The 12,804-nt window shown below is 39.1% G+C and overlaps 1 protein-coding gene across 1 annotated transcript; it reads left to right on the top strand.

Moving 5' to 3' along the window:
* Positions 1-5,688: 5,688 nt before the first annotated feature.
* Positions 5,689-9,332, top strand: GKN2 (gastrokine 2). Its single transcript, XM_055820341.1, has 6 exons — positions 5,689-5,721; positions 6,263-6,316; positions 6,861-6,992; positions 7,495-7,605; positions 8,407-8,560; positions 9,113-9,332. Exons 1-6 carry the CDS (start codon positions 5,710-5,712, stop codon positions 9,190-9,192), a joined length of 543 nt encoding a protein of 180 aa, XP_055676316.1. The 5' UTR covers positions 5,689-5,709; the 3' UTR covers positions 9,193-9,332.
* Positions 9,333-12,804: the final 3,472 nt, after the last annotated feature.

The following is a 12,804-nucleotide window of genomic DNA, read 5'->3' as shown; positions in this document are numbered from 1 at the left end:
TGGAACACAGCAGAAAGGGAACTTGAGCATCCTCACAGTAGTTCTCATGCCTCTGAATACAGGGCTAATAGTGTAAGGGTAGGCACAATCATTTTTGTTCAGAAAAATGTAATGTTAAGTACTTTGTTCTATTTTATATTATAAAATAATACAGTTTCAGTGACTCATGCTTCTTGTTGCTCAGATTTGTCAAAACTACTGCTGATATATTTTGGAGAGATTTAATATTGTTATGATGCTAAATTCTTTTGTGGTAATTATTGTGAACAATTATTCTCTTGAAGACAAACCCTCTAATATTGAATTGGTCACAAATTTTATCTACTTCAAAGGAGGATTTTTATGAGAAATATCCAAGTGTGACTCAGAGTATTTAGCACTAACATTTTGGGATTTATCCTGCAACAATTTCAGCTTGCTGTAAATACACCTGCTTCACAGTCATGCACTTGCAGTCTTTCATTTGTCTCATGGTTCTTCTCCTGCACTCTCATCAGACAGCTGTGCCATAACTTTATATAACTTGCAGAGACCATTGACTTGCATCTGAGTTGTGGGTGAGAGAATATTGCCCTTTCAACATTTCACTTGTGCCTCTCGCCCTTGTAACGGAGCACTTCTCTCTTTCAGATTTGAGTAGGCCTATGAAGGCACTGCCAAAGGTGAAATTTCACCCATGCAGTCCTGACCTATTTGTCATTTTTACTCTGTAATCCCTACATAAATCAGTAATAGTTTGCTAGGTACCAAGAAAGAGTAAATTAATTTTAAAACTGTCCAACCTTAACACTTGTATGAGAAAATGACACATATACTTCCAGTGAACTTCATTTTGATGGCAGGCGAGGCAAGATCTGCTGGTAATTGATGTGTACTCTTACTTTTTATACAGTAATATCCCAAAGTTAAATCTTAAAATGGGTTTACCATGTTGGCACATGCCCTGTGTTCACAGAATCGTGACGGGTTTCCTGGGCAAGTGCTCTGATAAGAGGGAGGCTTTGATACCAGTGTGACTGAATTCATTACAGAGGAAGGTGAAAGAAAATTTGCCATGACAAGTTCAGTATATTTTATAGTAACTTTTAAATGAGGGGAAAAAAAAATTCAGAACCAGAGAATAGAAACCTAATAAGATTTGTAGTTATGCTTCGTGTCTACGTGGCACAGGACTCAGCCTGATATCCATATATCCACAGCTGATACTATCTTTTAAATCAATGGAGGTGGTAATCTTCCTATATTAGATGTTAAGTCAGTCCCCAGAAATCATGAGCTTGGTTCTCAATCACAGAAATTACTGATTTCTTTCATTAACCTTCCTTTCTGAGCCTGTTCAGTTAGGATCTGCTTCCCAGTCTTCAGGCATGGCCTCTGTACTCATGAGAGTAGTACCTGGTTATGGACTGAGGGCAGTTCTAGAAAGGGGCCACAAACTAGAGAATTTTATGTCAACTATTGTTTAGAAAGCAGATTTTACTACTTCTCTGAATTTGACAATTATGTACAGAGCCACAGCATAAGAACTTATTTGCCTTGTTTGTTGCAAAAACTTTGAAAAATGTTTAGGTTTTTTAACTGGGCAGCACAAATGTCCAAGTCTTTTTGTCCAACAATATTGTCCATTGCTGTTTAATAATCTAAGATAGATAGACAGATATATCTCCACAGATAATTTGGATTTGTTTCTTAGCTGTGCCTCTTATAGAAGCAGCACTTTCAGAGGTGCTCATTTAACTACTCCAGAAGTGCTTATTTAATGCTTATTCTGTCAGTCCCTCTGTATACCGCGTGCTTTACTGTAGTTCAGTGTGGGTTTGCACACTCAAGTTTCCTTTGCATTGCCAGAATGGCATGATGGGGACTCACTCAGTGTCATTATGAACTGTTGTTTTGAACTAGATTCTTTACTGTCGTCATTTGCTGAGGATCATTGCTGCAGCTGTTACTGCAAAAGCCAGGGAATCTTACTTCAGCTGAGAAGGTGAGGCCTAATTCTCATTTACACCAGTCAGGGCCACACTCTGTCATTCTGCTGGGAACCGAGGCCTTGCTTGGCCATATGCGTGCAGAGGAGGTGTAGCAGTCTGCCAGCACTGTGAGTGGAAAGCTCTGTTTTTCATCTGTTTTGCACCCACTTTGCAATTTGCACAAGGTGTAAAATATGGTGAATGATGGTAATAAGTTACTAAGGGAAAAAGATTTATGGTTCTTCTAATCGGACTGATTTGTGGATGCTAAATGGAGATAGGTATGTCCTTAGCCTCCAAGATCCAAAATACACTTAAAAGTCTTATTTTGTATGTCACAAAATCCTCTGGAAATTTAATTATTCCACTAGTTTTCAAGAAAGGCACTGAGAATCTGAACTGTATAATGCTAATCCCTGCAGTGTCATTAGCAATGAGTTGGAAAGCAGTTTTGTCCTTTTCTTCCAACAACCATAGCCAATTTGGCCATTTCAGTAATGTGTCACATTTGGACGCCTGATTCTCCAGATCTTCCGTCAGCTTCTGATTGGTCGAGTAGTTTGTATGGCAACCCTACACAGCTAGAGCCTTTGACATTAAGAATAACTTACAGAACTAATTACAATAGTAGAAGCCAGGAAAATAGGTGGGGGGCATGCTTTTACTGTAGAAGGCCCTGTTCTTTTTCCAGTACAAGTTTGCCTCAGTTTTAAAGCTCTCCTCAAGGCATTCTGTTTCTGTACTAAATTCTTGTACCACTGTGCAGCAAACTCCCAAGGCTAAGAGCTGTTTCAGTTTTAGCCCTTTTCTCAAATTAGTGTTTCATTTTGTGCACATGCTTACATTTTCCTGTGTTCTTCTACACTTTACTGTCTGGCAAGAATTAAACAACTGAAATTATTCTGGATTCATCCTTGAACTTTATTTACTTTTTTTTACAACTATGGACTGTGATTAATTCTGCTTGACCTGTCCTTGTGCCAACAGATTTTTCTGGACTGTGTCACCCCGTCTTTATCTGATGTGTGGCATGCCCAGCCCAGCTTGGAAGCATCAAGATTTTTGTTGATTTTTTGAGGTGTTGCTGCATTCTTTACTTTTCTCCCACTACCTGCTCACTCCCTGATAAAGTAAATATTGATGCAAAGTACCTGGAAAAAAACCAAAATGACTCACCAGGAGAGTTTATTTTGATAGTATAATCTCACTTGAACTTGACTGAATCTCTCTCCCTTATGTGTTAAAATTTCTGTTTGGTAATCAGACTTGAACTGAAATTGTACAATTATTCTTTTAATTTGATTTTCAAGGTTTTTTTGTTTAAGTTATTTTTTAGAGTATGACAGTGCCATGTAATGGGTCAAGTTCTGGCAATTTTACTTACAGAGGTTAAGAGTAGTTTTGTATCTTAATTGTATTTCATCAGGGTAAATTAGAATGTATTTGAAAATATTTGGCCTTAAGAAAATAACAGAGAAATTAAGTTTTCTAGAGTGATAAATGTTGCAGTGTTGTGACTGCATACTACTTGTTCTGAACATTATTCAAATTCTATTTTCTGCTGTCTTCCCTGACATGACCAATCTGACTCCAAGTGTAACAGTTGAAGAAAATGATTTTGGGGGGGGGGGCGGAGTTTGAGACTGTTGACTTAGATCAAAAGTATCAAAAGCAAGAAGACTACATTGAGAATGTGGGCATCATGAAATTTCATGTTCACCAAGGGGAGGTGAGTCACAGCTTCCAAAGCTGAACCTCATTCTTCCTGAGGACGGGTGAAAGTGAAATTAGAGCAGGTTATAGCCCTTCTTATGCTGTGCTCTACTTCAGTTACTTAATATGGAAGGGTGCTTAGGGGACTCTGGAGTTGTCATGGGTAGTCTTGCCTTGGAGTGCATGTGTGTTAATTTCAGGTGTATTGCTGGGACACACGTGAATAGCTGTGAGGAAAAAGTCTTCAAAAAGCAGGGCTTTCCTATTGGAAGTATATCTAGGCTTTGCCTGAGGCTACTAGGAGTGTGTTCTCTCTTGCAATAATGTTAATTAGTCAAATGCTTTTTAGGAATTAATCTTTAATTTTTGGTCTTGGCTGATTGGATCAGGAAAATTCAGTCGGTCCAATGTCAGGTGAAAATCATGAGATCGTGGCTGTTCTAATTCTCCTTTGCTAAATAACCATCGATTTCATATGTTGCTCTGCTCTTGCCTGTGCCTAAGTATATCAGTGCTTAAGAAAGCAGAAGCTCTTGGGTGTTTTGTCAAGAGAAATGAGTGTATGAAGACATAATGGCTAATGGGAAGTTAGTTTAAGCTTTATTTTAAAACATTTAAAACTTATTAAAGCTTTTTGTTTTAGTAGCTTGTGGTGCCTGAACCCTGTAGGGTTCCTGCTATGAAAAACTTGACTGCTGAAATCTCTGAGTATTTCTGATATATCTGTAATCTTAGAAGCAGTTTCTTTGCAGAAGAAGGGACAGAGTCAGCTTTCAAGAGGAGGGTAACATAAATCAAATCTAATTATTCTAATTAACTATGCTTATTGAATTTGATATCTGTTTGTATGTATTCTGATATATTTGCTTAGCAGCACAGCTTTGCTACACTTGAGATAACATTTTCCATGTAGAGTTGGGTGGAATAAAGCAAATACATGCAATGCCTTTTTTTTTTTTTTTCTCCTTCCTTCGTTGGGGTCTGTTTGCTAAGAGAGATTTCCATACAATCACTTTCACCTTTCTTCTGATGACTGAGATTACAGAAAGGTGTTGGCTGTGAGGTTGAGTTCTTGTTTTATTAGAAGGGAATAGGCCTCAATTAATGACATTCCAGTAGAAAGTAGCGTGTGATTTGTCAAGGTTCCAGCACTGGCTGACGTGGAGTCACAGATGAGGAGTCGTCCAGGCGTGGTTGTAGTAATAGGAGAATGCTTCTCATGGCAATAGCATGTGGTCATTGACGTTTTCATAAAATACAGAAAACTGGTAGTTTTAAAGGAGGAATCCCCATCTTGCTCCTTTTGTTTTGTGACCTCGTGTGAACCACACATCCTCTGATGTTTCATGTCACTCCTCTGTACGCTGAGGAGGCTAGAAATTACGAAGATTGTCTTCTGAAGTACAGTTGTTATTCCTAATTATTTCAATGCATGTGTTAGATACATCATGGTAACTGATCAAAAATGAGCAGCACTTCTTGTTGACTGTTCGTGCATATATTAGCTGGAATAAATGGCCAAAGAATTAGTCTGTTCACTGGCTGGCATGTAGGCTATGGTGACATAGGTATTTCTTCCAGGATTTGTCTGCAGGCTATCAGGCTGTTAGGGAATATATTTGAGAAGACAAAATGCAGTTTGTATGAATGAATAGTAGAGTGATTCCTGATGGCATTTAATTCTGAACAATATCCTGTTAAATATTTAAAAAATGGAACCAGCAAGAGTGGGTACACCTCTAAAGTTTAAACGAGTAAATAGTAGCCATTTGTGGAGTGATTCATTTTACAAAAGTTGACTTATTGAATGCTTTTAACATATCAAGGTCAGGTTATCTGTGCCAACCCAAAATTCAGATATGAGGCTTAACCACAGTATGGCATGTTGATATGGACTTGTTTGAGTCATGAAGAAAAGGTCTGTCAAGTGTTTCCCACACCTCCAGCAAGATATAAAAGTTGAAGGTCCCTGGGTTTTTCTTGCATTCTTACTTCGTGCAGCTTCTTGTTCTTATCTGAAAGAAAAATGAGCGGACTTGTGAGTATATCCATTTTTGTTGAACGTATATTATAAAAAGTTCCTTATTTTTATGAACAAAAGGATAGAGAAGAAGATGCTCAAGTAAGTGGTACAGTAATGGGATGAGTATGATCTGTGTATTATTTCTTTTGGGTTGTTCAGTGGGAAACTTGCATTACTTGGGTGTACAGCGATCCCCTTGAAGTCAGTGGAAGCCTTGTTTGAGCAGAGTGCAGAACTTGATTACAAATCAGAAGAGGGCGTTATGATTTAATAATGACGGTTGTAGAGGCAAATCGAGAAGTAACATGGCATCAGGAAGGGACTTCTGAAAAATACAAAAAATGTAATGGTTATCATTCTGCTTTTTTCAGGCAAAACAGACCCTAATAGCAAGAATTTTACAAAGAAGAATTGTAATTATTTTCAACTAATCACATGTTAAATGGGTAATTTTTCAAACTGAAGCTATAGGTGCTTCCCTCACTTCATCAACTGGGGATATTTTATGGCACTGCCTGGTGTTTCTGTCAAGTGAGAATGTATATTCCTTTTACAGACTACCGTTCTGGTTTTGCTGGGAGTCTTTTGGACTCAGACTTCTGCACTTACAGTAAGTAGACTGATAAATCGCCTACTGCAAGTACTCATTTAAAATTAATTGGATCCCTGGGCAGGGGGCAAATATAATAAGAAGAAAAGCATAGAAGAAACGAACAAGGTGCTTATTGCCAAGTGTAGTGAACAACAGTGTTTGCCAAAGGTGGCAGTCAGATAAGCAAAAGAGGCAGCTCTGTGCAGATGCATAGTCACAGGAAATGGGGGGTGGCATAGGTCCCCTTAGCCCAAGCTAAAATTTGGGGACTGTTGCAGTCTCCTGCCGGTCCCTGCTGCTACACATGATGACTGGGATGCCCCGTGTTGTTTTTCCTTAGCCTACAGTGAGGGCCTGCCCCCTCCTTTCTCACCCTGACACACTCCTGCATAATAAACCTCCACCTCAAGAGTCTCCTGAGACTGCTGGAGGGTTGTTAAGGGATTTAGTATTTACATAATGCAGTCATACTTGTTTATTTGAGAGAAAGAATTTGTTCATACTATACTTTTTAAAGTTGCAAGCCAGATGATGAGCAATGATTTTGTGTTTTTTACCAAAGACCTATGTCCTTCATGAACCTAACAAAAACTATGTCACTGGAACTATGACCATTGACAGTGAGAATGATGTGGCTGATGTCCATGTCCGTTCTGGAGTGTACTCCTCTGATACCATCTTTGACTATGCGCATGTAAGTACCTCTACGAATCTGCCTGGATTTGATCTCTGAGGAAGTTTTTAAACTCAGAAACTATTCTAGTGTCTTCTCACCATAAGCTGTCCTGAAACACTGTTTCTTTGAAGACTCCCATCACCTTTCCTCCTCTTAGTCCATCTCTTTGTTTCACCCATGTGATGGTAGTTTAAAAGACTTGTTATGAAACCTGTGGTGGCACTTCATGAAAGTGAGAAGAACCTCACCGGCCTCAGTGAGGTCAGAGTTGAGAACGGGCTGCCATCGGTCATGTATAGCGAGTGCAGTAGAAGACTATTGGAAAAGATACTTCCAATCTGATGGACAGACATTAGTGTGGGCAGGCTGCTTCTCTTCCCCAATGGTGACGGCGTAAATGCAGAGTCATTTCACAATAGTAGCCTGTGTAGCCACTTTGTGGTTCTTCTAGAGAGAATCAACTAATCTAAGCGGTAGCCATTTTTAATTAATTAACTATAATTTTTTTTTTTCATTACAGGGATATATTGCAACAAGGTTATTTTCACGACGTGCTTGTTTTATCATGAAAATAGACAAGCAATACATCCCGACCCTGCAACAAATTGGACGCCTGGCTTTTGAAAGACAGGTGACACTGTAGTGAAACCCGGTGCTCTATAAAAGGAAGGCTACTGCATAAGAGTTGTGTGGTGTGATGGGAGCCATCCGTTCTGCCTTTAAGAACAACTGTACTTAGGAATGTCTTTTACTGTGTTAGCAATCATGAAGCAGTTCTGACAAGATAGAACTTCAAGGGAATATTATGTAGAACATTCTTTTAGGATAATGCACAATCATGGGCCTGTGCCCTGTGGTTTTATAGTGGATTGTCTAGAACCGTAAGATCCCCTGTCCTTGGAAGTAGTGTAACTGGACTATTTTGAGGTGATCATAGTATGAGTTTAGACAGGATTTTCCTTTTTTTCATTGTCATGCTATAATTTTGAGCTTGACATAACTTGAAATAATTTTGTTTGCAGAACAGAACTTAGAAATCAATTTACTTTGACCAGACTTTTGACTTTCCTATTTAGGCAAATGTTTCCTGAAGGTCACTGGAAGTATTGCCTGGAGATGAACTTGAGTTCTGGCCTGTTTAATGACAGCCTAACAGTAGCACGTTTACAGCAAAACTTACTGCCAGTTAACAAAACTTATTTTGATAGTAATACAGCTCAGTTTTGCTATGTTAGCAGAATTAGTATCTAGTGAATGTTGTTTCTGAGTAGATTGAAAATACTTATTTTTCTCTAAAAGCATGAAGCTTCTTTAGTTGCTCTGTGTGAGGCAAAGGAAGGTTATTTTAGGTTCTGGGATTTTCTACAAAGGGTGTCCTAGTAGAATGAAACCAAAGCTAGATTACTGATGATGTCTAACATTTTCTTTTTAGACTATGAAGGAGATATACTCTCCAAAGAATGTGTGGGTACAGTTTCAGTCTGGCCATTCTTTCTTTGGGAATATCAAGAATTGGCTTACCTATGGAAAACAAATTGAAAAACTCTGCAAAGGCCTGCCTCTCTACCGCCTTGTAAAGAGTCAACGTAAGTTAAAGATCAGAACATTATGTTTCTGTTACAGAGCAGGAGTACCTTTCTATTCTTTAAACCTAAGTCCACATGGTACCTTTGAGGAAGGAACATACTGCCCTGTTTTAGAGCAGATGAGTAAACTACCTAGTAAGACTGAAAGAGTAAGGCTCTGGGATGCTTTGGAAAAATCTGATAAAGCACTGTATTTCATCGTTAGTCATTTAAATTCTGGAACGCCTGTTCAGAGGAACCCGCTGTGTAGCAGCTGTACCCAACTTATGCCTCAACAATAAAAGTCCCACAAGGCATCTACTGTATGCCAGTATGCTACCGGCTGTATGCAGCTTACGGGAAAGGGGGAGCACAAAGGTGATTTAAAGTTGTACAGACCCTTCCTCCCTTTGAGTTACACCATAAAAGTTTTACACCGTATCCATTGAGACCAAAAGGAACCTTGAGTAGGACCATAACTGGGGATTGAAATTTGTGTATTTAGCAGACTTTTCCTTGCTGGATACAGGGATGTTGTCACTGATAATATTGTCATTTTCTTGTTTCTTTTAGCACCACTGAATGTTCGTGGCTGTGCCAATGCAGGAGTTCCAAACATTTTGGGCATTCAAATCTGTGAAAAAAGCCAGTAGTCTGGATCTTGGCAATTCTGCTGCATGGAAACGACTTGTTTCTTTGCATGCTTTTGTGGTTGTAGCCATGTTCTCCAACTGGAACAAAACTGGGTATTAGACCCAATTTGCCTATCCAAAGCTTTGAGTGTAATAAACAAATAAAGATAATGCAGCAATTAAAATGCTTTGGTTTTTTTCTTCATCGGAAAGCAGAACAGAAATAAAGTGGGCCTTGCTAATTTTCCTACACAAGAGTTGCATTCCCCTTTGATGCCTTGCTATGCTCAGGCTGCAATATAACCTAGGCATTGGTGTGTGCTGCCTGCCAGTGAAGAAACAATAACAGAATAGTTTTTTCCAGTGGAGAATTGCCCTTTGGCATCAGCACTCAGCCTCCTCAGGTGCTGACTCACGTTATGTTGAAGGGAGGGAGCAAACAGATGAATGGATAGATAAAGGGAGGGAGAAGCTCTATGTTATGAGCACTTGCAAAGAAGCTTGAGTTCTGCAAGGCCACCGAAAATTTGGAGCAATTTGAGTTCGTGTGATAGGTTGGAGAGCTTTTTGTTGTGGGTATTATTCAAAGCCAGATAGAAGAGACTGTCCCAGTCCTAAAACATTCATAACCCAGAATAAAATGATCTCTTCACACAATGCCAGTGTAAAAAGAGCTGTGACCACTTGCTGAGTGCCCCACATATGTTGGAGAGTAAATTTGTGTCAGGAGCTGATTAAATACAAGATGAGGCACACCAGTGCTGCCTGCCTGCTCTTCTGATGGATAGCAGTGGATGGTTGAATTCACACATCCTTTCCATCAGTGCTTGGATGGAGTGTATATTTTGGGGCTGAAGACTAAATGTTTACTGTTTAATGGAGCCTTGAATGGTTGCCAGAGGGCAAAGCATTTATTTGGACAAAACTAGCCCCAGGTCTGCAATTTGTTATTTTCAAATAAGACTCATGGTCAAGCCATCTGCTATTTATTAAAAGAGCATTTTATCATCTGGTGAAACTGTTCTTTCATATTAAGTGTATTCACAACAGGCTGCAGGTTCTTGGGGATCCAAAGAATGTTTCTGGAGAGCCAAACTTTGGCAATTAAATCTAGGAATTTGTATGTGTGTCTGCAAGATACAAGATAGCCTGTTTAGTTATATTTTGAAGTTGTGCTCACTGACGGGAAGTAAAACTAGGAGTTGTAGTTGTGATGTTCTTGGCTGATGCAGGGGGGATGTCAAACACCTCAAAGCACTCTTTGAGAGCACTGCTTGGCAAGAGTACTCGTGTGGGTTGTGGCTTTCAAAGCGTTTATGGTTGCAGTATCCAGGGAGGTTGTGGTTTCAAGACCTTCTAAACTGATTTGGAAGCCCTCATCTAGTTTCCAAGTGACAACTGTCATGTTTCAACCCTTTCTTTGTATATTCTTCTGTTAGAGGGTGTGGAAGTCATGACAAGCCCCTGCCCCAAGTCAGCCAAGCTCTTCAAAATAGAGATTATAACTGCCTTAATTATTTCAGGCTTAATAGATCTTTGGACTATCCAGTGAAAGTTTGAAGATCAGAGATTGAAGCAGATCCCCAGGGAACAAACTGGTAGAGCTTCCAGGGAGGCAGACTAGATGTATGAGCAAAGCTGAGTCTTATTATTCTAAAATTATTATTTAATTCAAAAGTTATTTAAAATAATTCTTCAATGCCATCTGGTTTTCTGTCTTACTACAGTATAGATGAATCTGAACCTTTACTGTGTGTGAAGTGTAATAATGGTCCTTTGAGAGTCTCATCCTTTTCCTACTAGTTTAATCTGAATTAGTTACTCTAAAGCAACTCTCTGCATATTACATTCATTTATTAATGGAACAGTATTCTGAAACATGGGAGTGGGATCTGAATAAAACTGAGTGGTTATGCATGGTTATAGAAGATGCGGTGCTAAACTTGTCCATTGACCCAGTGATAAAGAGCATTACTCATGTGAAAAGAGTCCTGTTCTCCTCTTGCATAGCTGTTTGCAGATCATAAGGACTCTTCTGAATGGCCAAAATAAGAGATGTATTGCTGCCTTGGCCGAGGCAGGAACTTGATCCAGCTCTTCAATCTTCACTGATGGCTTAAAAAAATTGCTTTCTGTAGTTTGACTGAATTTCATTTAAATTATAAGCATATTCGAGGTCTTAGATTTTTTCTTTAGTAAGTATTGCATATACATCTAAAAGCTTACCTGTTTACTGCCTACTAATTTTGAAAGGCAGTGTTAGAAGCTCAGTAGTTTTGCACTCAATGCTAGAGTAAATAGTTCTACAAAGAACTCTGAAACAAGCCTAATACCTTATTATCTGCTATTTAATTTATTTTGAGCTAGGGAGGTAATGTTTACTCCCTTTACGTACTCAAACATCGAAGAAGATTTTTTCTAACTTATATTTTAGGTCGCAAACTCATTGTATCAGTCAGGCCTGATAGCAGTGTATTTGTTTTTTGACTGCTGTGTTTGTTTGATAAATAATGCTTCAGCTCTCCATTTACTCTCACAGCACCTCCAAGGCCAAGGTGCCCAGTATACAGGAAACTGTTCTGGATGGAGCACCAGGAGGCAGATCTGTTGTGATGCTGCTGTACCTTTTGGGGGCAGCTCACAACACAGACAAAAGGAGCACAGGAAGAATCATATACCGCATGACCCATATGCCCACATTCTCCTTCCCCCTGTGTTTCAGAGTATGATCTGTTTTCACATGAGCACGTGGATGGGCATGTTACAGCTCTTAATTTACAGACCTTGAGCCTAGGCCAGTTGGTATCACCAACATATCACTAATTCCAAAGTTGATGCTAGAAATGGCTGCAGAGCAAAATAAATTTGTTGTCAATTTAGTAACTAACTACAGGACAAACAGGAATGTACACCCAGCTCTGAGCAAAAGCAGAGAAAAGGACTATGCAGGAGAAAAAATTTTGATATTTTATCTATTTGATACTGCAGTTTGCCAGTGCTATGTCCTACTATTTCATTTTTTGCTGACTATGCCCCGGTTTACCATATGTTCTACATACCTGTCTTAGACCATAATTAATCTATTTCTCTTGTCTTGCAAGGTGATGGATATTATTACTGGACTACAGGAAAGACCAAGGAAGTAAAAAGCAGCAACAACAGGTAAAATATCCCTGTAGATATGGTCCATCTGTTGCTTTAAATAACTGTAGTCTGAAAATGTTTTCAATGTTTAAATCTACAGCCTGTCAGCAAAGGGTCTGGACTGAATGTTCATGATCTGAAGAAAATATACAGCTTTCATGTTTTTTTATCACCTTAGACGTGTTCTATATAATATGAAGTATCTGTTGTCACAGAGCTAATTAGGTATCAGTAGCTTTATGGGTCATCTGTTGGTAAGGATCTTTTTGCATTGTGATCCATGGAATGGATTGTGATTGCCACTGGAATGGATGGGAAATTCCCCGATTACCACAGGAGGGACCCACAGAGGATTGTAGTCACTTCCTAAGTGGAGAGCAGCCAGCAGCCTTCTCAGAAACAATGGGAGAGTGTGAGTTATGTTCACAGTCAACAAAACAGAGTGCTTATCCTAATAACTGCCAAAGGTTAATGTGCAGAGTGGATAAG

This window comes from Falco peregrinus, chromosome 17, assembly GCF_023634155.1.
Source record: "Falco peregrinus isolate bFalPer1 chromosome 17, bFalPer1.pri, whole genome shotgun sequence".
Lineage (NCBI taxonomy): Eukaryota > Metazoa > Chordata > Aves > Falconiformes > Falconidae > Falco > Falco peregrinus.
Note: the sequence above shows the minus strand (reverse complement) of the source record. Positions and strands in the feature narration are given on the sequence as shown.